This window comes from Sander vitreus, chromosome 2 (assembly GCF_031162955.1).
Source record: "Sander vitreus isolate 19-12246 chromosome 2, sanVit1, whole genome shotgun sequence".
NCBI lineage: Eukaryota > Metazoa > Chordata > Actinopteri > Perciformes > Percidae > Sander > Sander vitreus.
Window position 1 is genome coordinate 3,632,050 of NC_135856.1, and position 25,030 is coordinate 3,657,079.

Here is a 25,030-nt window from a genome sequence, read left to right on the forward strand (position 1 = left end):
ACACCACATTACTATTATGTATCTAATATATATATGTGACAGGTTATTGTGATTGTTGGTTGCTCTATTTTGCATGTATGGATTTACACAATGAACATGTATACACTGAAAAAAACTGATTCTTTGGCATTGTAAATATTACATGTATTACACCATTACATTCTACTAGAAATGATCATTTCAGTGGTTTTACTTAAAAATGTTAGCTTTATTTAATATGTTACTTGGTATTACTTAACTATTGTGTTGAATGTATTACCTCCCAAAATCAAGTCAAATTTACTTGCAACTGGGAGCAAGCTCCGTTGCTGACGTCAGAGGAGATTTGGCGCTCGTTAATTACTTCACGTGACACACCAACAGGTCCGGACCGGTCAGGACTGTTCTCTTAATAATCCATGGTCAGGACGAGGACGGCAACTTTTGAGCCGAGGACGGTTTGGGAACTCATAAGCCGTTTTGAAGTGGGAATTCATGGATGTGGAGCCACGTGAGTATGTTTATATGACTGTTTAACATTCTCATGTCCCTGTTTGTTTGTCAGCTTAAGTCAGTGTTTGGGTATTGAAAACGTAATGTTGGTTGAGCAGTTTAGCCTAAGGTGACCAGATTTCTGAGACAAAATCTGGGGACATTTTCAGCTCAGAGATATAAATACCTCCTAAACCGGTAATGTTTTTATCTTTGTAAAACTTTAAACGGGGACACTGCCCCAGGGGCGTCACTAGACCTAGAGCTGCACTGGGGCACAAACCCCCCTAGTGGGGGTCCATGGGCATGCTCCCCTGTAAGAAAATGTTGTCTATTTTAACGTTTAAATGCATCAATCTGGTGCACTTTGAAAAGAAATTCAGACAACCAGAAACACTAGTTTAACACTAGTAATTACACTTAAACAGCTAATGGAAGTCCAAACTGCCTGAGAGCTTCTCCTGTACTATACGGTAACTCCTCTACTATGAGACAGGAAGTCTCGTGGTTATGACACAATCGTTAGCCTATTGTTATAAAAACGTCTGCTACGGAGCCATAACGTGAGGTACAAGGTAATGGAGCCTTTTATACATTGTCGTGTTTCTTTTGAAATAAACAACGGACAAATAGAGTCTTTAAATGATTCAGATGTAAAGTTATTCACTGTTAAAGTGGCGCCAAAATGAATGGGAGTCAATGGGATGCTAACGGCAGGTGATGGCTTATTAGCATCAAAATGGCTCCATAGGAGGTTCGCGGTCCGAGGAGAAGCTGACCCCCTTGGTTTAGCTGGCAACTGACCTATTGTTCATATAAATAGGCCTAGTCATATACATGGGCGTAAATCTGATCTAACAGTAGGGGGGGACAATAAGAAGAAGCTTCTGAAGAGCAATTTTTGAAGGGGACACAAATAATACAGCAAATTATACTCGTAGAGGACATGTGTACACAAGCCACAAAAATACCTTAAAACATAATGACTTACTTTGAAAAAGTGTCCCCATATAAAAGAAATACAATACTTTTGTACACTTGTTAAATCAGCTGATCATAATGTAAATTAGTGAGCCACTGGTGAAGCTCATTAAATATGAGTTAGGTTCATAGGTTCACCCCGCGGTCATATTATAATGATAAAATGATCTTGCGTCCTCCGCATAAATATTAGGTTTCGTCTGGGACAGAGGATATATATTTAACTGCGGCAAACCCACTGATCAGCCACTTCAAACACAACTGTAGATCTCCAATATTAACCCTAATATCAGGTCACACACATAACGTTAGGCTTATCGCTGTGGTAACGGTAGTTGTAGTGGGTGCATTTCTATCCAACAAGCTAGTAAACAAGCTAGCTAACGTTACATTATATTACACTAACATAGCAAACTTTTTGTCATAACTAATTAATTAATTACTCAGCATCATTTCTATTTGAGAAAAGAACAACTTCATCCGATGTTTAATGTGAATAAAACAGCCTTGAACCGCCTACTTACTACACTCCTGTCACTACCCGATGTGACTGAGTACAGATCCGATCCATAACTACAGCAGGCAGTGGACCAAACCACTGTGAGGCAAGGGAGGGGGGGGACTCAAAATGTTTCTAAACTTAAAAAGCATTTTTTGGGGGGTTTGTATTGTTTTACTACTTACACAGATATTTTAAGTATACATCATTATGTTATTTACAATACACCGCATTGTTTTAACGATATTTCTAGGGGGGGGGGGCAACCCTTAGAAGGGGGGGTCCTGGGATTTACGCCCTTGGTCATATATAGTTTGACAAAGTTTAATAGTCATTTGACGATTGTGCTAAAGCGATTGAGAAAAACAGTATTATAAAACATCAGATGTGTTTTGTGTGCAGTAATCCTAATGTGTAAAGTAACTAGTAACTGAAGCTGTCAGATGAATGTAGTGGAGTAAAAAGTACAATATTTCTCTCTGAAATGTCGCGGAGTAGAAGTAGAAAGTGGCATGAAACGAAAAGACTCAAGTAAAGTACCTCAACATTTGTACTTTAGTACAGCACTTGAGTGGATGTACTTAGTTATTACAGCACTGGACCTGATACATGTGGTTGTTGTTTGACAGCAGCTGGTAAAAGATGCCAGTGTTGTAGTACTTGGTCTCCAGACTTTTTGAAAGTCTCGATCTCGAAATCTCGTCTCCATCTCAGATAAAGAGGACTCTGGATTTTATTTCAAGTCCGGTCAACCAATGTGTTGATGTTGAACTTTTGTGATAAACTGAAGGATGAAGGGTTCCTTTATGTTTTGAGAAAACTCTCCTCCTTCTTAAGCTAAATAAAGTCTTTAAAAAGCCTCTCGGATCAGCCGGAAAATGCATCGTCACAAAGCTGAAAACAGGGCTGTTTTTCTGACACCGTGAAAAGTTTAAACATCTTTTTAGAGATACGTGGTTCTCACAGGTCAGCGAAACTACTTTAGGAACAGCTGGCCAGTGTACCGGAGTTCCTGCCGAGACACCAGTGGGCGGGTCCCTTCACTCCGAGAGCAATGATTGGTTTCTTTGCTGCCTTGCCTTCTTTTGTTTGATACCGACAACATGCCTCACATTAACCTCTGCATCCATGCACTCTCACCGATACTGACCTTAACACCTCATTGTTATAACACTGTAACATGCTTTAATACATTTCAGTTTTTTGTTTAGTTCTAGTTCTAGTTTGGCATGCATCTCCCAACTGTGTTGTGGCCGGTCGTAACATCTATCTGATACAAGACAGAACAAGCATTTTCATTTAAAAAAAACGTAGAAAGTGAGTTTCAGTCAAGAAATAAATGAAATGAAGAACAAAAATCTTAATTTATTATGAATGTAATCATATATTTTGTAATGAGTAGTCTGGTGCATTCTAACAGAGAGGCAGCCAAAATAACTCAATAATATATATATAATAATATCAAAAATATATTTAAGCCCCTCTGCGTCTGCTTTTCAACACTTGATCAATTTTTTATTGGTTTTATATCATGCATTTGTTTGAATCATGTTACAGCCAAAAAATAACCAAACTATACTATGGCAGGAGTTAGCCTTCTCCTGCCATCTGGCTCAGTGTTGGGCCGACACTCTGACCCGGTCTGTCTGCAGGTTTTCATGCCCGACCAAATACCCCCCTTACTGCTTTATATTCCATTATGTTTTTGATATATTTTGAATGTCATCTGTGTTTTCCTTCTCATAGGCTAAATAAAGGTATTCCCACCATAAATTGGTGCATTAAATGTATCAGAATGCGGGAAATTAAGTCTTTGAAATAAACCTGGGGGAGGACACCCAGACCCCCCCACTTTGATATGACCTCAGGAGCAATCAGGAGGTTGGAGAAAGAGCACAGGTGTCAAACTCAAGGCCACAGGCCAATCCCAAATTTGAATCCGGCCCGTATATCAGTTTAGGTTTACAATACATTTTGGCCCACCTAGCCAAACCAAAAAGTCCAGAAACTGTTTTTCAAACTGCAATTACACGACACTCTGAGCATAATGTTAAGAAATTCCCCCAGAAGCAGAAAGTTTTCATAAGTCATAGTTATAACTTTTGATTTCAAGGCAGGGCTGTAGTCAAGACCGACTTAATCAAGTCCAAAAAAGTCAAGGGAAAAAAGGTGAAAAAACAAACCAACCTGTGTGGATGTGTAACATGAGGCCGTGTCCGTGCGAGGAAACAATACTGACGTGTTGAGTTGTGACATGAAAAGCACCTGTTTGTCTCTAACTGGGGTCACAGCTAACCAGTCAGACAGCCTCGCTGATCTTTCATCATCACTGCAGGAACAGCAACGTGCACCATATCACTGTTTTTCTCAATCACTTTAGCACAATCCTCAAATGACTATTACACTTTGTCAAACTATATACAGCATGACTATTTATATGAACAATAGGTCAGTTGTTCACATGATTATCGTCATTTATTATTGCTTTGGTACAAAATGCACCGAGTAAGCCCTGCAGATCAAAATAGTTTGCATTCATTTGCTATTGGATCATATTAATCTCAAATGCAACTATACACACGTTCATTGTGTAATCCATACATGCAAAATAGAGCAACCAACAATCACAATAACCTGTCACATATATATATTAGATACATAATAGTAATGTGGTGTTGTTGTAAAAGACGTAGGCTGTATGGGGAACAATACAAGTTCCTTAAATTTAGAGCAACCAAACGCAAGCAGGTGACAGGTGAGGATATCACAGCAGATTGTTGTGTGTGGGGGGGGGGGCTTTCCCTCGTTGCATTGTAAGGGAGGATATCAGGTGTGATGTCGATGAAATGTTGTGGTCAGACAGAGAGGAGAGATTGGATGACCCTTGAGCTTGATACATTTGCAGCATATTTTCTTTTCTCTTGCACATCTTGTACAGCAGTTCCTGATTATGCTGCTGTTGTATATCTTTTTTTCTGTACAAGCTTCCTTTGTGTATTTGTAGTTGGCTGGTGTGTACATACATTGAACAAGTTTAGTGTGCGTGCCATTGCTGACATCAATACTCTTCAGCTGCCTCAATATACAATGTTAGCAACTGGACAATATTCCATAGGGTAACTATCACCCTGCTCTAAATTGTGAGGAAATTGTATTGTTCCCCATCTAGCCTACGTCTATCCACCTGACAACTTCTACAACAACACCACATTACTATTATGTATCTAATATATATATGTGACAGGTTATTGTGATTGTTGGTTGCTCTATTTTGCATGTATGGATTTACACAATGAACGTGTGTATAGTTGCATTTGAGATTAATATGATCCAATAGCAAATGAATACAAACTATTTTGATCTGCAGGGCTTACTCGGTGCATTTTGTACCAAAGCAATAATAAATGACGATAATCATGTGAATAACTGACCTATTGTTCATATAAATAGTCATATATCGTTTGACAAAGTTTAATAGTCATTTGAGGATTGTTCAGAAGCGACTGTAAATGTGAATATTTTCTATTTTCTTCCCTCCTCTGTGACAGTAAACAGAGGTATTACAGTTTTACATTTTATTATTATTACATTAACTATTTTAGTACAATATGAGATCGTATTCTGAACAAGCCGCCATGACAGTCTTTGAATTTCTGGAGAAATCAGACAACGTGACTCGTCCAATCAGCTGCCAGTTTTCATTTTTGGGCAACAATACAGATTAGTGCCGCCTGCTGTCAGGCCCGTATTAAGACAATGTCCATACCTATACCTCTATACCTCAAAGCCCCCCCAAAGCATTTTTCTTTTTTGAGTTTGGACATTTAGCTCAGCCTTTAATTATTTCTCTCGTTCATTTTCATTGTGTTCATTATTTTTTTTTTCTTTTAATTTGAGACAATACAAGAAACCACAAGTGATACCAGACATAAACATAAACAGATACATAGATAGTCACATAAAGGAAAAAAATAAAAAAATAAAAATAAAAATAAATATATATATATATATATATATATATATACACACATACATACATACATACATACATACATATACACATATATATATACATACATATATACATATATATATATATATATATATATATATATATATATATATATATATACATACATATATATATACACACACACACACATACATACATGCATGCACACACATACATACATACATATACATGTAACCCTAACCCTAACCCTGGGCACTGGCCCAAGTGCCCTTATGGATAATCCGGGCCCGCCTGCTGTTATGGAGACGTCTCTTCGGTGTGTTCCGAGGCACTTTTTTGACCAACTCAGGGAGACTGATCAGCCCAACTGCCTTTTCTGCCGACGGTCGACCATCTGGTCTGAAGCCTCTCAAAATCTGACGAAAATCTTTTAAACTGACCTTTGTCAATCTGAAATGAAGATTCAGCAACTGCACGGCCTATTTCTCGCTTAAAATGTTTTCAGAAACACGTTTCGGTGAACTATCTTCGTAAAATAAGAGAATGTATTCTGAACGAGCCGCCATTATGCCCGGTTAAAAAACTCCGGGAGCAGCCAGACACACGCGACACGTTTGTCCAATCAGCTGCCGGTTTTCATTTTTTGGGCGACAATACAGATTAGCGCCGCCTGCTGATATGGAGACGTATTACACGCTCAAGTCTGCGTCGCTTCGGTATGTTCCGAGGCACTTTTTGGACCTCAGGGAAACAAAATAAACTAACATGCAGAGAGACCTTTCCCATATTTCATCGACCCTCACCTCCCTGGGCGCAGTGCGTAGTGTGTGCATAGCGACCAGGCCCCACTGCTCCGCCTACACTAACGCCCGTATCCTCCGTTCACCGCACATTTAAGACAAATATAAGTAGCCTATTTCATTTTGTCCTCTTTGCTTTGGGGTCAACTTTTGTGATGTGAAAGCCCCCTTACTGCTTTATATTCCATTATGTTTTTGATATATTTTGAATGTCATCTGTGTTTTCCTTCTCATAGGCTAAATAAAGGTATTCCCACCATAAATTGGTGCATAAAAGTGTATCAGAATGCAGGAAATTAAGTCTTTGACGCTCAAAATAACCCTGGGGGAGGATATGAAAGACAATACAAGCCGTCAATGTCACGTTCAGCTGTTGGGTGAACAGGCTCTGTCATTGTTGGTTGTTCTTTTGTAATCTCTAAATGTACTTCACGTTTTCACAATGGACACAGAAACTGTTGAGTCATGATGACTTTGGCTATTGTTCCCGTAAGTAAGTAAACGAGCCATGATAATTCATAAAACAGGTCGGTCCACCGCTTAAGTCATAATATATAAACTCTGATTTTTCTGTCTGAAGACACAGAACTGAAAACTTCCATCAACAAAGGAAGTTTATATTCTACTTGGAAGAACGTTCGAACCGTAAGAAACATCTTTTTTCTGTTATCATTGCTTATATTGCCATATTATCGGTGCTGTTTTTGGTATATTGTATTTGTTATATTTGATGAAGATGTCATCACTTGTTTTGTTGCCATGTTTGTTTACCTCAGCACTTTGTAGGACCAGTTATTTGTCTTTGCCTGCTACGTATCTTCTGGGTACAACTGGTACTTTATGACTGTTTGTGCATTAATGTTGGATATAATTAAAAGGCAGATGGTGTGTCTTATTAACTTTATTTGTCGTGATGTTGTGAAGATTGTTTATCTGATAAAAAGATGACAACAAAAACATGGACATACATTTCTGTAAATATAAATCTTTAAATTCAGCCTTTAAGACTTTTTTCCCCCTTAAGAATATTTTTTCTATTCTTGTTTTCCTCGGTTCATTTCCCTCGTTTCACAGATTTTCTAGAAATGAGGATAAATATCTCGAAACAAGACAGAAAAAAACTTGCATTTTATCATTTGAATAGTTGACTTTTCAATAGATGATTTGATTTGTTCTGTAGTCAGGTAAAATAATCTCATTCCTACTGGCAGATATTTCACTTTAAAAAAAAATAATAATGAACATACAGTACAGGACTTATTTGTGTCATTTAGCAATGATCCAATGACAATAAAAACTTTATTTATTATTATAAGATAATTTTTTTGGGCATTTTATTTTGACAGGACAGCAGAAAACATGAAAGGGGAGAGAGACACGCAGCAAAGGGCCACAGGTCGGAGTCGAACCTGGGGCTGCTGTTGGATGCTGTTGAGGAGTAAACCTCTATATATGGGCGCCTGCTCTACCAACTGAGCTATCCAGACTCCCATAGAAACTTTATTTTAAGTATGAATTGTGTGTTTCTGCAAATATACTTTTAAGGACATGAACATATCTTTCTGTAACTATACTTCTTAAACTAAGACTTTAACTACACTTTGCTTTTTGAATAGATGATCTAATTCGTTGTGGAATCAGGTAAAACAACAGTAGATAAAATTCTTCAGATCAGTTAGGACGTACAGTGATTGGAAAGGAGCACAGACAGACGTGCTTTGAAGGCAGTTAGTGGGATAAGGGTTTTGAGTTTCAGGGTTTTTTGTAGTTCATTCCAGTCATTTACAGCTGAGAACTGGAAGGAGTGGCGGCCAAAGGAGGTGTGGGCTTTTGGGGTGACCAAGGAGATGTAACTGCTTGAGCGAAGGCTGCGGGTGGGTAAAGCTATAGTGACCAGTGAGCGTAGGTACAGCGGGGCTTTGCCTAGCAAGGATTTGTAAATGAGTTGATACCAGTGAGTTAGGCGTCGGGTGTGTAACAAGGGCCAGCCAACTAATGCATAGAGGTTGCAATGGTGGGTGTTATAAGGGGCTCTGGTCACAAAATGTATGGCACTGTGATAGAGAACATCCATTTTTTTCAGGAGAGAGTTTGAGGCAGTTCTGTATATGACATCACTGAAATCTAGAATTGGTAAAATTGTCATTTTCAACAAAGCGAGTTTGGCAGCATGAGTGAAGGAGGCCCTGTTGCAGAATAGGAAACCGATCCTAGACTTAACTTTAGATTGAATGTGGTTTATGTGTTGCTGGAAGGAGGGAACTGTCTAACCAGACATTATTATAGTATTTGTACACCGCCACATTTTCTAGTTCCAACCCATCGAGAATGGTAATGCTAATTGGATAGGCAGGGGTGGGCAGCGATCAATTGAAAAGCATGAACTTGGTTTTGCTAGAGTTTAATAATAATTGGAGGTTTTGGAAGTGCTGAATGGCATTGAAGCTCTCCTGGAGGTTTGATACCACAGTATCCAATGAGGGGCCGGATGTGTACAGGATGGTATCATCTGCATAAAGGTAAGTTTGAGAATTCCCAACAGCAAGAGCCACATCATTAATGTATATGGAGAAAAGAGTCGGCCCGAGAATCGAACCTTGTGGCACCCCTGGACCCTAAAGTAATTTTTGAACCACGCGAGGCAGTCGTGAGAGAACCCAATGTTGTATAGTCTGTCAATAAGAATACGATAGTTAACAGAGTCAAAGGCCTTGGATAGATCAATGTTGACGGCTGCACAGTAATGCCTTTTGTCAATGGCGGATGTGATGTCGTTTATGACTTTGAGGGTAGCTGTGGTACAGCCATGACCGGCACGGAAGCCAGATTGTGTAGCGGAAAGGATACGGTGGAATTCAAGGTGGTTGGTAATCTGTTTATTGACCAAGCTTTCGAAGACTTTCAAAAGACAGGGTAAGATAGATATGGGTCTATAGCAGTTTGGGTCAAGGGTGTCTCCCCCTTTGAAGAGAGGGGTGCCTGCGGCAGATTTCTCCAGACTTCAATCTCCGGGAGTTTCTGAAGATGCAAGAGACAGGTTAAACAGGTTGGTAATGGGGAAAGCGATGATATTTGCAGATAATTTTAGGAAATTGGGGTCCAGGTTGTCTAGCCCAGCTGATTTGTACGGGTCCAGATTTTGCAACTCCCTCAATACATCAGATCTGATCGGATCTGAATACTTCTTCCACCACTGAGCAGGTCACATCTTTAAAACAATAAGCGGATAATAAAGTGCACGTTGCTGTTCCTGCAGTGATGTCAGACTGGTTAGCTGTCACATTCTGCAAACTCATGATGCTAATCATGAACACCTGAGCTCTTTGTTCACAAGGTTGGCTGATTACTTATGGTTATTATTTGCTGAGTTGTTGGGTAGTGAGCGCATGGGCCGACTGGCTCTGTTTCAAGCTCTCTTGTGGGACATTTCAAGCGTTATTGGGGCCTCCTGGAAGCCACGGGGCCCTAAGCAGCCGCTTAGTTTACTTATGCACTGGGCCGGCTCTGACTGCTGCTGTAAATGGAGCATGCCCCCGAACTCTTTCTTAAGTGTGGGCTGAGCCCAAATGGCTTCACCCCTGCAAATGTAAACAATTTGACTGACCATTGAACATCATCCTCCTCTAACCCTGGTGATGTTTTTCCCCACAGAAACCGTTGACATGAAGTTTGGGTTGCTGGTGGTATTGGCGGTGGCCGTTCTGGTGCCCAGCCTGTCCGAGGGCCGGACTGTCTCCAGATGCGAGCTGAGAGAAAAGCTCGGGCAGGCGATCACGCTGCCACCACGTCTTCAAAAGTTCAAGCAACAATACCTGGCAATAGGTGAGGTTAATAAATCTCCAGTGTCACCAGCATGAATCACTCTCTGAGAAAAAAGAGAGTTTGTTCCTGTAAACAGGAAGAAAACAACACTGCAGAAAGAGATGTCCACATGCAAAGATAAATTAAAGGAGCCTTAGGTAGGATTGCGAAGATACAGGACTTAGCCAAAAAATTTGAACATCGACAACTTATCAGTCCCTCCCCCCTTTCCGCTAAAGCCCAAAACGGTCTCCTAAGCCCCTGCCCCCACAAGGGTGAATGAATGTGTGTGCATGAGCAGTGATTGACATGCAGTTAGACACGCCCCCTGGCCCTGATTGGTGCAAATCACACTACAGGCTGTAGGTGGTGCCAGAGGAGCCAGATTTTGTTTTTATTACCTGCTTCGTGTAGTTCTACTCAAACATAGGGTCAGTTTCAGCAAATATGACAGAAAGTTAGTTTTATAAGTCTTACCTACTGCACCTTTAATTAATTGATTGACAGAACAGCAGTGACATGACATGCAAGATAATAAAAGTATAGGGCTGCAACGAAGCTGGGCCATATGGAGATAATCAAATATCACAATATTTTTGACCAAATATATCAGTGTCGATATTACGGTGATATTGTCGGGTTGACTTTTGGTGCTTTGACAAAACATTTACACAATGAGATTTGTGATAAATAATCATCAATAATGTTGATATGTTGACTAAGTGAGGAAAGACAAATAATAAAACAATTAGAACAGTCTGGAAAGTTCAGAATATGACTTTACTGTAATTCAGCCTGTAAAACCATGAAAAGACAACAGTTACATTACGATATCCAAAATGCCGATATAATATCAATATATTGCCCAGCCCTAGCTGCAACTAACAACTGTTTTCATTGACAATTAATCCATCAATGATTTTCTCCATTAATCCAGGAGTTGTTTTCAGTAGCGTTTTATATGTGAAAAATATACATTTTTTACAATTTACATACCAGTAAAACTACAATACTCTGTATCTCTTTCTGTTAACATGTCAACAAACCGCAAACAGTTCTACAAAAATCCACACACACACACACACACACACACACACACACACACAACACACAAAAAGTCACAAAATGACCACAAACATGCAAAATGACTATAAAGAAAGAAAAACCAACTACAAATAGAGCACAAAACAACTACAGTACAAATATAATTGAAAAAACTCACTTATTGACTATCACCTTTTTTGTTTTTACTTCAACTTTATTTTAAAATGTACCTTCTCTAATTTGTCCTTTGCTTCCTTCCATCTGTGTGCATTGCTTGTTTGTTGCAGTTATCTGTGAGGTGAACAGCCGGTCCCGTCTCAACACCGGCCTGGTCAAGGTGTTCGGCAAACGCAGAACTACAACCACAGCCAAACCAACAACTATGGTCACAACACCACCGACTACCACCCAAACGACTACCACACAACCGACTACCACCCAAATGAACCAAACCCAACCGACTACCACCCAAATGAACCAAACCCAACCGACTATGACCCAATTAACAACTACAGAACCGACTACCAATCCATCAACAACTACAGAACCGACTACCAATCCATCAACAACTACAGAACCGACTACCAATCCATCAACAACTACAGAACCGACTACCACCCCATCAACAACTACAGAACCGACTACCAATCCATCAACAACTACAGAACCGACTACCACCCCATCAACAACTACAGAACCGACTACCACCCAATCAACAACTACAGAACCGACTACCACCCAATCAACAACTACAGAACCGACTACCACCCAATCAACAACTACAGAACCGACTACCACCCAATCAACAACTACAGAACCGACTACCACCCAATCAACAACTACAGAACCGACTACCACCCAATCAACAACTACAGAACCGACTACCACCCAATCAACAACTACAGAACTGACTACCACCCAATCAACAACTACAGAACTGACTACCACCCAATCAACAACTACAGAACCGACTACCACCCAATCAACAACTACAGAACTGACTACCACCCAATCAACAACTACAGAACTGACTACCACCCAATCAACAACTACAGAACCGACTACCACCCAACTGACTAGCACCCAACCGACTACCACCGCTCCAACGACCACCCAACCAATCCCAACAGGTGACACAAACAGAACCGTAGCTGGCCGCAGCAGAAGAAAGCGCAAGGCAAGCAGCGAGGAGTCTGACTCGGCAGAGATGGCCTTGAGGCTGGAGGACCTGCTGAACCAGCACAACGAGCCGGCAGATGAAGACGAGGCTGAGGAAGGTGGGGAACGTAAGAAGCGATCCAGTGAGGACCGATCCAGTGAGGACCGATCCAGTGAGGAGACCAAGCAGTCGTCTTTCGGCCTTTATGGGATCTTCCAGCTGTCTGACAAGACCTTCTGTAACTCCGGTTATCGCTCCTCCAAAAACAAGTGCAACACAGCCTGCGATGGTGAGTCTTTCAACCAGACAGATACAGACATGATGGCTATTTTAATGAGATATTTTGCACATTAAAAACTGTTCTTTTTTCTCCCCCTGAAGCCTTCACTGATGACAACATTATGGATGACATTGATTGCTTTGTGAAGACTGATCAGTGGGGGTAAGTTTAGAAATTTACCTTTGGAGACACTCATTGTATTGGAATTGTTTAAGTTAGAATGAATATTGCATATAGATAGTGTAAAAGTAATGTATATGTAATAGAAAGGTGACTTTTTGGATAGGTGCCAAAAAGTGAGCACCTGACAAAAAGTAGTTGCCGTATGCAGGAGCGCCCTGTGCCTTAAGTCCTTTTTCCACTTGCTCCCAGAGGTCGTTTGTTTAGGCAGCAACATACGACCTATATTAACGTTTATAGTGGCGGCGCCATCTATTGACCGTAGTAATTACGACAGGGGCAAAGCACCAGGGAGAGTGGGGTTCGAGGCCTGTTTGATAATAAAAAGTTATTGTAGTTATTTATTTTTTACGTAACCAAAGTCATGTTCGGTGTCACATGCGTAAAGCCTTTAACCCAAAACATGATCTTCTTCTTAACTTAAATTAAGTAGTTTTGGTTCCAAAACATAACCAAACTGCGACATACAAAATGTTAAAAACATGTTTAAAATTACGACCTTTATATTTAAAAAAATGCAACCGACATGCTCTGGTTTAGATATGAGCCGTTATTTCATGCCACCGCTAGGGGCGCTATTTTATGAAAAGCTCCTGTGCGTCGTATTAGAGGGTGGGGATAAACAACTCATAGTCTCTCATTGGCAGAACTTCCTCCACAGCGCTATGGAGGAGGGTCTGGCTAGTCCACACAGCATTCTGGGATGGGAGAAAAACGTTCTCTGGTTTATTGGCATTTCTTTAAACCAATCACAATCGTCTTGGCCGGTGCTAAGCGCCGGCGGAGCAACACTGACTCTGCAAAATAGCCTTGAGAAGGAACTTGTTTTGGTGGAACGTGTACGTTCAGAAGTTGCTTCGGTCGTGCAACAGAAAACTCAGATTGGACAGATAGTCTAGCTAGCTGTCTGGATCTGAGGAGCAGTTAACCATAGTCCTCACAAATCCACCGGAGGTTAGAACGCCAACACAGAGGTGGTGATGGCGCAGTGGATATGACACATTCCTTTGGTGTGGGAGATCTGGATTCAATTCCCACTGCGATACATCAAGCAATGTGTCCCTGAGCAAGACATTTAACCCATAGTTGCTCCAGAGGTGTGCGGCCTCTGACATATGTAGCAACTGTAAGTCGCTTTGGATAAAAACGTCAGCTAAATGACATGTAACGTAATAATGTAATGTAAAGAGGAAAGTGACGGACATCGGCAAAAATACATGCATCCGGCAGAATATCCTGCGGCACCGACGCAATCCCGGAAATGGAACGTCGAGGATATAGACTAAACAACTCATAGCGTTGTATGGTTAGGAGGACTTGTTGGTTGGAAAGGTTGATTCTGCCTCAAAATGATTCGAATTAATGAATGAGGCTTATATTTGACAGAGTATAGTCCATCCAGAACTTTGTACCTTTTGAAATACCTTTTTAAAAAGGGACACTGCAACCAGTAACACAATCTTCCTCAGGGAGCTTTTAACGGGCTGCACACACTCCCACAGAAAGCAATTTTGTCCTTAAGTATTTTGATTATTAGCTATAATGTCTAAACCATCCAAGGTAGACTGACCATGAGCTAGGAGATTTTAAAAGAAAATGAATTGAATTCAAACAGTAAATAATAATGAAACAATAAATGAAGAATATGCTGCTTACTGACAAATTAATAACGGCTGTACTAACAAATTGTTTCACCGTTTCTTCGTCACGATAGGTTGTTTTTGAAGTCCGCCTCTCGTCTTTGCCAAATTGGCACCAGGAACTACTTTGATGAGTGTAAATGAGCAGCTGACCCGTTTTCCACCTGCTGCTGAAGCTCACACCAACAACCATTCTTCTACCTTCAATGTGACCTTTGACCCTCATGGTTTCATCTCAAACATTGTGGAGCATTTTATAATTTCTTCATTTTAATTAACCCCAAAAATCACCAGAACTTGAAGTTGAACTGACAAATGTATCTCAGTAATTTAAATAGTTTTGATGAAATTGTTTTACCACTTTAATCTACTTTAAAGTGATTATTTCAAGATGTGAAAACTAAGAAAATGATTTTTGCATCTTCTGCTATCTGTAACTTTCCAATAAACATATTTAGCAATTCATGGTTTGTGTTTGAGAACATGTTTATTATAAAAACACTGATGGTTCAAGGGAGATGTTTCCCAATTGGATGCTATGGACGTTTGGTGACTGTGCTTTGGTCCTTGAGATTGATGCACTGAAGCTTCCTTGACTGGCTGTTTTCCTGTAGTCCTGGAAATGGTTTTGAGGTACCACGCTAAATATCCAGTGCCCCAGCCACCAGGTGAGGCTGGTGGCTGGGGGGGGGGGGCAGGATGAAGGTGAAGTGGATGGCACAGTGTCAGAATCAGAGGATGCTGTTGAGGTCTGTTCCTGTGAAAGACAAAGAGAGTTGGTTGGTCTTTGTCTGTGCAGGTAATTAGGGCCCGACAACGGAAACAACCACGAAACAAACAACTCCGGGCAAAACAATGGCGTTATAGAGGGACGGGAAAACCGGAAAAGCTACACGCCGGAAATGATGTATTAATCTGACCAATCACAGTCCTTGCGCTCTGCGTCGCCTCAACGTGTAGTTACATTTCTCGAGAGGTGCATCTCAGGCTATGGCGTCAGTCTGGCGTAGATGAGTGTATGCTCCCGACTCCTTGAAATGATGCCCCCTACAGAGCGTTTTCACAACTGAAAGTGTTAAAATAACACCCAAAACAACACCCATTCACTCCAAATAATTTACACTGGGAATTTAACTCAAATTAACACTACAGATGTTGCTGTGTACAGTTGAAAACTGAGACTTTATAGATTTTATTTTTATAAAATAAACCATCAACGACATCGGAGCTGTCTGTGCTTCTTCAGTTGAGGAAGAACTGAAGGAGGACAGGGGTCGGCAACCTTTTTGATATGTTCATTAGTGTGCCATGTCAACATTAACTTTAATTATGACATCCCATCAAAATTTAATATCCAGGGAATCTATAATTGTTTTTACAATTTCCGACAATGGCAGCAGCAGACTGTTACATTTCGGTGTTGGAATTCTCTACAGTGAAATAATTAACGTTAGCTGTCAGCATTTTAACCGGGTTTAATCCAGCTGCTAGCTAACGGTAGGCTAACGTTACCTGCTGCCAAGTGTATTATGTTAACTAGCGTTACATGCAGCGATGCTTCTGTCGCCTCTTAACGTCCGTTTCGGAGCATCAGAGGGCAGCGCTGGCATTTCAGTAGCACCGAAATGAGGCACCGAAATCCGTGTTACTATTCGGTCCGGTAGATACCGGTCATCAAGGCACCGGTGCCGTAATAGCACCGGGGTACCCAACCCTAATCAGCTGCATTTCCACGTCCTGTATATCCAGCCAATCATCAGAGATAAATCCAGGTCATGTCCATTAAAGCTATCGGGTTTAATCAAGAATGAGAACATGGGTCCATACTTCTGAAATCCCCAAAATCGTGTTGTAATGCTGTGACAGGTCCCTCAAGTGTCTGAAGTAGCGGAAAGTGGAGGTGGCATTGTCTCTTGAAAAAATTGTCAGCTTTCCAACAAAAGCAGCCCATGTGTCGTACATGTCCAGAACTGTTTGCCCTGCACCTGCAGGTGGAGATTAAGCTTGTTGAGGTGTCCCGTAATGTCCCTGAGAAACATAAGTTTCACAACCCACTCCTCGTCCTGCAGTTTGGGATAGTCTTATTTACAGTCGCAGAGTTTAAGGACCGTAAAACTTACAAAAAAATAACGCAGGGAAGAATCCAAAGCAAAGGCACCAGGCTAAAACACACTGACAGGATACAACAGACAGGGCAAAAACACAAACGGACACAAAACGTTCTGACAAGAGACAAAGGAAACACAGGGGCTAAATAAACTAGGTAACGAGAAAACACAAGACAGGTGACACCAGGGCTGGGGAACAGGTGAAGCACATCAGACAATCACACAGGCGGGAAAACTAGAAATGACAAGACAGAAAACAGACATCAAAATAATACAGGAAACAGAACATAAACAGGGAAATACACAACAGAGAACAGAAATACACACGACAAAATATACACAGACCACGGAATATAATAAACACAACGGGCAACAGAAATGTCCACAACCACAACAGTCTTGGCCTTTTTCAGCCAGGAAGGCCTTTATGGCATCAAAGCAGCCGACAAACCGCTCCAAAACTTTAGCACCTTAGCCACCTGACTGCTGTGTGTAGTGATAGCAATTGTATGCGCAGTTCATTTCCTCGAGCAGATTCGTCAACTGTCAGTGTGTTAGAGCAGTTCGCTTAACTATGAAGTTAACAACTTCACCACTGTAGCCGTAACCTCATTAAGATCTGAATTTGACATTTTTTGCAAAAATATTTTCTTGGTGTATTATGCAGTGAAGTTTCATGATGGGGTGACCAACTTGTTCCTCGATTGGAGTGACTGCTCCCCGCTATTTCCCAACCATGGCGGGGCACCATCTGTTGTCACTGCAAAAATCTTGCTAATGTCAATCCCTCGCTCCTCAAACTGCTCCAGAAAAACTCTGGCTGTGTCCTTACCTTTTGTTGTTTCAGGCATTGGCTTTAAGCAACAGCACGGTCCTTCTGAAACACAAAACCCCACTCTTCTGTCCATGAGGGCTGAATGACCGAACATTAACTTTAGCTTTCTTAGCTAGCGGGCCTGCCAATCCGACATCCCGCTACCGAGCCCGTAGGCCAGCAGCGTTACTAGTAGCCTACTAGCCAATCAGAGCCGAGGCAGAGTAGGGTCTTTGCTGCACGCGGATGGGGATTGTGTTTATACAGTCTATGGTGGGGAAACAAGTCAATCAAACTAGCGTAAATAACAGGTCGCGCAACTGTGAACTGTGAACCATGATTTCAACACATCAATAACTCTCTTGCACATATATTGCCAGCGTGCCATTGGTTAAGGTACCAGCCCCATGGGACAGCCCCATGCACAGTCCTATGTACCATGCACAGGTGAATCTGAGAGACTCGATCTTCTACTTTTAAAGGGATGGTTCGGAGTAATTTCACCCTATGGTCCTTTGCACCATGACCTCGAGCCAAACACTCCCCCCAGAAGCTTTTTTCCCCTTGGATGAACATTGGGCGAGTTAGCGCTGTCAGCCGAATGGCTTAATGCAGGCGCCAATGGAACCAACAGTGTATCTCGTAAATTACCCCAATAATAATTAGGCTGATAGCGCTAACTCACCCAATGTTCAAACAAGGGGAAAAAAGCTTATGGGGGGGGTTGTTTGGCTCGAGGTGATGGTGCAAAGGAACCTACGGTGAAATTACTCCGAACCATCCCTTTAACCACCCAATTGTCTCAAAATGAGATATCATGGGGCCCGGATTACCCAATGGGCATTATGGGCACGGGCCCAGGGGCCCATGCGCACTTGGGGCCCAAGCAAAGTCTTGATAATTATCCAATCAGAATAAAAATAAGTTGTTTACAAAAAATGAAGTCTTGTGATTGTGTGTTTTATATGTCAGTTGGATGACTGGACAGGTAATGATTGGGAGAAGGCCGCATGCACTGTGTAGATTGGCTAATGGTAAAGGTGGGTGGGCATAGAGCAGGTTGTTTACATCATACTGATACAAGATCAGTTTTCTAAGAACGAGTTGAGATTGAAAGAGTGGAATTAATTTGTAACAGATCCCTGGTCAGATTGGGTTGTATTGTCAATCACGTTTCAGAATTACTATTGTTCTTTCTGCTTGGGTGATTTTTAATGAATACTATATCGCCATAGTCTTGAGCCATACAGTGCTTTGGTATGATTTAATTAATTGTAACATTGTCTTGTGATGTGTGAGTCAGATGGCAGTACTTGGTTTATTGAACTGGAAAGGCATACTTGATGCCTGCTCAGCTGGACTAGTCATTCATCTTTTGACCAATAGTGATTTGGCATGTCAAATCACACACCGTGTGTGTGTGTGTGTGAGCGAGCTGACTGTAGTTTGCTGGTTGTCAATAGATTTTTTTATCGCCTCCTTTGGAGGGTGTGGGTGTTATGGGGTGGAGGGGGGCCCATGAGCTTCAGCGTCCAGGGGCCCTGGGGGTACTAATCCGGCCTTGATGGGGAGGTTCAGAATAAGCCTTATAACCTTATTTTGAGCAGTCTGAAGCCTATGTTTCAGTTGCTTAAAGACACGATTGTACCATGAGCACCAGGCATAGTCAAAATAAGGCTGAATTAGAGCACTTGCCAGAGTTAACATCGCTTTCTTGTCCAGAAACCTTCACGTTCTGGCCAAAAAACATACTCTTTGATTTACCTAGGCTAGTGTTGTAGGGGTGAACTAGCCAACTAGCAAACTGCACACTATGGCTGACAATGCTAATACTGTCGACCTGATTTTGGCAAAGCCATTTGAAAGTCTTCCTTACGAGGAGAAACTTAGAATTAAACAGCAGGGCAGATCAACACCTAAGATTGATTTAGTGCAAAAGATAGGGCAAAGTAACAGGTCTGTTCAGCTCTCCTGGTATGACAAAGTTAGCTGGCTGACTGGAAGTGCTGTGACAAAGAAAATGTATATTATTATATATATCATAATAATATAAATAAATGAACAATTTTTATGATTTAGGCCGAAAATGAGCTTCCCCCTTTTGAAAGACCAGCAGCCACCACTGGTTGAGACCTTGTTCCCCCAATATCCACCACCTGCTTCCTATTCTTCAGATAAGAACTCACCCATCTGACTGCCAAGTCATTAAAACAAATGGCTTTTAATTTGCGTACCAAAATGCCATGGTCAACGGTATCAAAGGCCTTCTGTAGGTCTAACATGACCATACCACAAAAATGACCTTCATCTACCTCCCTCCTGATGTAGTCAGTTAGATACAATAAACAGGAGTCAGTGGATGTGATTTACAAAAGCCAGACTGGAACTCATAGAGTAGATTGTGTGATGCTGTCAATCTGTTCAAAAATGATCTTTTCAATTATCTTTGACAGACTACACAGAATAGAAACAGGTCTATAGTTTCCATGGTCTAATTTACACAATATGACACTAGGAGACGACACACATGAAACCCTGTAATCAGTTTAAATCTCTGTGTGATTGTGATGCCGATGCGTCATCGTGGCTGGAAATCGATACGAAGACGACAAAAGCTGTAAATGTCACGGATCAGGTGAACAGCCTCTGACGGCACTGTAGGTACTCCCATGTTTTCACAATGGACACAGAAACTGTGTTGAGTTACGATGACTGACTGTTTTTTTTGGAGCTTTTGGGTAAACGAGCCATTATAACTCATAAAACAAGGCGGTCCGCTGCTTGAAGTCATGATATATAAACTCAGATTTTTCTGTCTGAAGACACAGAGCTGCAAACTTCCATCAACAAAGGAAGTTTATACTCTACTTGGAACAACGTTCGAACCGTAAGAAACATCTTTTTTTTTGTTATAATGGTTTGTATTGCCATATTGTCAGTGCTGTTTTTGTTATATTGTATGAACAGTTTTATTTGATGAGGATTTCAATACTGGTTCTGTTGCCATGTTTGTTTACCTCACCACTCTGTTTGAAGCTGAACAAAACACAGAAAGATTATAAAATAACTTAATTTATTCATAAAGATGTATTAAAATCAGCAATATATTCACCTAGGGCCAGTTTTTTGTCTCTGCTTACTTTAAGCTGTGTACAACATTTACTTTATGACTGTTTGTGCATTAATGTCGGATATAAGTAAAAGTGTGTTAAATTAATAGGTATCTGACTTACTACTTATTTACCAAAACTAAATGCCACCAGCTTCTAACAAGAAACACTAACATTTACATTTATTTCTCCGTAATAATTAACATAAATGTAACATATTGCTCAGCAACGCAAACTGAGAATAAACAAAATGATCAAACTTTATTCTTAAATCGTTCAACATCTATTAAAGCACACATATCCATTACGGAGCAAACAGTGTAATACACCTTTAATAGGTAAGCACGACGCTCCACAGCGCTAGTCTGTTTATTGGCGATTTCACGTTGCTGGCAAATTGCCCTAACACAACCTGAATATGAACATGCACAAGTAATAAACAATCTGCACATCTGTCAGCTATGCATTAGGAAACACAGCAACAGCAATATTATCAAGGCCATAATACATCTCTCTCACTCCAAATAAATATCATGTCTCAACACGGGCTAAACTTATTCACATTGTAGCAGTACAGTTTATTCATATTTCAATAATATTGAAATATGAATAAACGTAGCTTTAACGTTTACACAGATCACGAGGCAGTAAAGCCCATGACAGTTTAATAAGCTACTGAATAGTTTAAACTTATGTTCTGGGATACACACATCACTTCAACAAGTCAGAAAATGGGAAAGGAATGATAAAGCAGCCGCTGTGTTCTGGCCCCTTCTCCTGTCTGAGTTATTGTTATTTTAACAGTTTATTGTGGAAAACATAACATTTTAATAATAAAAATAATAAGACAGTTGGAGAACAGTTACATATCAAACAGGATGTAGGCTCTGGATAATTTTATTTCTTGGAAACTATCGTGTTTTTTGCAGATGATGCACAGATTTTTAGGCATTCTGTTATGAAATGGCTTGAAAAATAGTGCACACGTCTGTTGTTTATGGAGCATTGCCCCAGACCCTCGCTAGGTTTGGGCTGAGCTTTGAATATTTACAACGTTTGGCTTCACCCCTGCAAAAAAAAACACTTGCTTGCATTGGTTGAGGTAAACTGTACACCGGGTGACTCACCTAATATCATCCTCCTCTAACCCTGGTGATGTTTTCCCCACAGAAACCGTTGACATGAAGTTTGGGTTGCTGGTGGTATTGGCGGTGGCCGTTCTGGTGCCCAGCCTGTCCGAGGGCCGGACCGTCTCCAGATGTGAGCTGAAAGAAAAGCTTGAGCAGGCGATCACGCTACCGCCACAGCTTCAAAAGTTCAAGGAGGAATACCTGGCAATAGGTGAGGAGAATAAAAGCCAAAAATATACCAAAAATAGAGACAAGGCGACTACAAAGACAATATTCCACTTATTGACTATCACTTTTTTATTAAACTTCTCTTCTTTTTCTTCTTTGCTTCCCTCCATCTGCGTGCATGGCTTGTTTGTTGCAGTTATCTGTGAGGTCAACAGCCGGTCCCGTCTGAACACCAACCAGGTCAAGGTGTTCGGCAAACGCACAACTACGGTCGACACTCTCGCACCACGAGTCAATGGAACGACCGCTGCACCAACAACTATCCAACTGAATACCACCGGAACAAAGACCACCGCACCAACTACCACCAGACCAATCCCAACAGGTGCCACAAATTCAACCCTAGGCACAAACGGAACCAGAGCTGGCATCAACAGAAGAAAGCGTGATGCAAGCAGCGAGGAGTCTGACCCAGCAGAGATGGAGTCCAGTGAGGAGCCATCCGGTAAGAAGAGCAGTTTGTCTCTCGGCCTTTACGGGATCTTCAAGATGTCTGAAGAGACTGTCGGCCAGGAGAGCAGCAAGAAGAGCAGCAAGGCAGCGAGCAGCGAGGAGAGCAGCAAGGAGAGCAGCAAGGCGGCAAGCAGCAAATCCGATGAGGATGAAGACAGTGATATCAAGGATAAAGACAGTGATGACAAGGATGAAGACGAGGATGAAGACAGTGATGACAAGGATAAAGACAGTGATGACAAGGATAAAGACAGTGATGACAAGGATGAAGACGAGGATGAGGAAGGTGGGAAACGTAAGAAGCGATCCATCGAGGACCAATCCAGTGAGGAGAGCGAGCAGTCGTCTCTCGGCCTTTACGGGCTCTTCCAGCTGTCTGACGAGACCTTCTGCAGTTCTGGTTATCGCTCCTCCAAAAACAAATGCAACACAACCTGCGATGGTGAGTCTTTGAACCCGACACATACAAACATGATGATTATTTAAATGAGATCTTTTGCATTTTAAAAACTGTTCTTTTTCCTCCTGAAGCCTTCACTGATGACAACATTATGGATGACATCGCTTGCTTTGTGAAGACTGATCAGTGGAGGTAAGTTTCTGTACAGCAAAGTTAAAATGATACTGCTATAGATGGACAGTGTAATAAGTTATTTTATAAGCAATGGGAGGTGTATTTACAGCATATACATACATACTGTACATTTACATATATATATATATATATACACACCCTTCTTAGGTAAGTCATATTTGTGTTTGTGTGTCAAAGTTGAATTCTTTGCTATGCAGATATTAAACCAGCCATCTCTGGTAGCATTTATCAGCCATGACTTACACAATTGCCACCAAAGTTATAGCTGGTCAGTATATACAGGGCTATATCCTCACATTTAGGGGGCAAAATGCCAAATGGAGTTCATTCATAGCGTTGAAAACGTAAACAAAGTGGAGTGGCACACGTGGTGTTGAGCCTGGTGTATTCACATAGAATCATTATTTTAACAATAAGGATTTAAGATGCTACATAAAAATACATGAAATCACAGTTAACTATTGCTGAATACAGTGTTTATATACAGATCAAGTGAAGTCACAATGAAGATTATATTGTATAGAAATTCTGTATCCAGCCTGGAAAGATACTAAGAAACTAAATATAAGTGCAGGCATTTAACGTCAAACAATGAAGAGTAAAGAAACATTACAGTTATGGAACCGTGTGCTGCTTACTGACAAATTAATAACTGCTGTTTTAACACATTGTTTCACCGTTTCTTCGTCACGATAGGTTGTTTTTGAAGTCCGCCTCTCGTCTTTGCCAAATTGGCACCAAGAACTACTTTGATGAGTGTAAATGAGCAGCTGACCCGTTTTCCACCTGCTGCTGAAGCTCACACCAACAATCATTTCTTCTACCTTCAATGTGACCTTTGACCCTCATGGTTTCATCTCAAACATTGTGGAGCATGTCCCAGTTTTTCATTTTAATCAACCTGTGAGATTTCTATAATAACGTTATCTTATTTCAGTTCCTTTGTGGGCGAATCTGCCCCCAAAAATCACCAGAACTTGAACTGACAAATGTATCTTATTTTTGCATCTTCTGCTATCTGTAACTTTCCAATAAACTTATTAAGCAATTTATTTACATTGAGAACCTGTTTATTATAAAAACACTGACTAAATCCTAAATCTTCTGATCAGATCACTAATTCTCATAACATACTGTAAGGCAAGGCAGCTTTATGACAGTATATAGCACATTATTCAAATTCCCCCATAAAACGTTTAAACAGTCAGGCTGTGTGGAAAATATATAGTGCATACTAAACATGTATTCCATCGTTCATCATTTTGGGTAAATAAACAGTAGTGTGCATCTTTTCGGATGACTGAGCTGTAATGTTAAACGTCACTACCTGAGAGCCTCCTTAGCCTGTTAAGACGTGTAACCCATGGTAACACCTGCAAACCTCAGCTCTAGCGGCATCGCAATATGCCTATATCACTCAAAAAGGTATCAAAATCCCAGCTATGTAATACATAGAAATGTATGGCCAGCTCCACACTACAGTATATAGAAAAGCAACAGACAGACTGTGCTAAAAGCAGACAGCTTTCATCCTAGTCGGCTTAAAAACAACATACATTTTGGCCAGTTCCAACGTCTTTGATGTATTTGTGACACAGACCAACAGTTTGGAAAGCAGGCCAAAATGTTAGCAGACCAATTTGCACATAAAGGTTACAAAACAAAAAACTGTCCGGGATATATTTATTAAGCTTCTCAAAGTGCCATTTTGGTCTTAAGTGCTGAGAATTCACAAAATGTGCACCAGCAGCAGCAAACCGGCTG

The 25,030-nt window shown here is 40.9% G+C and overlaps 2 protein-coding genes across 2 annotated transcripts; both read left to right on the plus strand.

Annotated features, from left to right (window-relative positions):
* The first annotated feature begins 7,131 nt into the window (after positions 1-7,131).
* LOC144532543 (uncharacterized) lies at positions 7,132-15,293 on the plus strand. The gene is made up of 6 exons (XM_078273354.1): positions 7,132-7,217; positions 7,305-7,369; positions 10,376-10,546; positions 11,857-13,017; positions 13,110-13,170; positions 14,903-15,293. Exons 1-6 carry the CDS (start codon positions 7,147-7,149, stop codon positions 14,970-14,972), a joined length of 1,599 nt encoding a protein of 532 aa, XP_078129480.1. The 5' UTR covers positions 7,132-7,146; the 3' UTR covers positions 14,973-15,293.
* Positions 15,294-20,578: 5,285 nt separating this feature from the next.
* LOC144530928 (uncharacterized) lies at positions 20,579-24,160 on the plus strand. Its single transcript, XM_078270709.1, has 5 exons — positions 20,579-20,637; positions 22,031-22,201; positions 22,355-23,113; positions 23,203-23,263; positions 23,963-24,160. The coding sequence occupies exons 2-5, from the start codon at positions 22,042-22,044 to the stop codon at positions 24,030-24,032; spliced, it is 1,050 nt and encodes a 349-aa protein (XP_078126835.1). The 5' UTR covers positions 20,579-20,637; positions 22,031-22,041; the 3' UTR covers positions 24,033-24,160.
* The last annotated feature ends 870 nt before the right edge of the window (positions 24,161-25,030 follow it).

Bases quoted from the DNA above. Each gene is read 5' to 3' on its own strand.
- LOC144532543 (XM_078273354.1), top strand. From the start codon at position 7,147: ATGTACTTCACGTTTTCACAATGGACACAGAAACTGTTGAGTCATGAT. The intron at 7,370-10,375 runs GTAAGAAACATC...TTTTCCCCACAG, and splicing joins CTTGGAAGAACGTTCGAACC to AAACCGTTGACATGAAGTTT. The intron at 13,171-14,902 runs GTAAGTTTAGAA...TCGTCACGATAG, and splicing joins GTGAAGACTGATCAGTGGGG to GTTGTTTTTGAAGTCCGCCT.
- LOC144530928 (XM_078270709.1), top strand. From the start codon at position 22,042: ATGAAGTTTGGGTTGCTGGTGGTATTGGCGGTGGCCGTTCTGGTGCCC. The intron at 22,202-22,354 runs GTGAGGAGAATA...TGTTTGTTGCAG, and splicing joins GGAGGAATACCTGGCAATAG to TTATCTGTGAGGTCAACAGC. The intron at 23,264-23,962 runs GTAAGTTTCTGT...TCGTCACGATAG, and splicing joins GTGAAGACTGATCAGTGGAG to GTTGTTTTTGAAGTCCGCCT.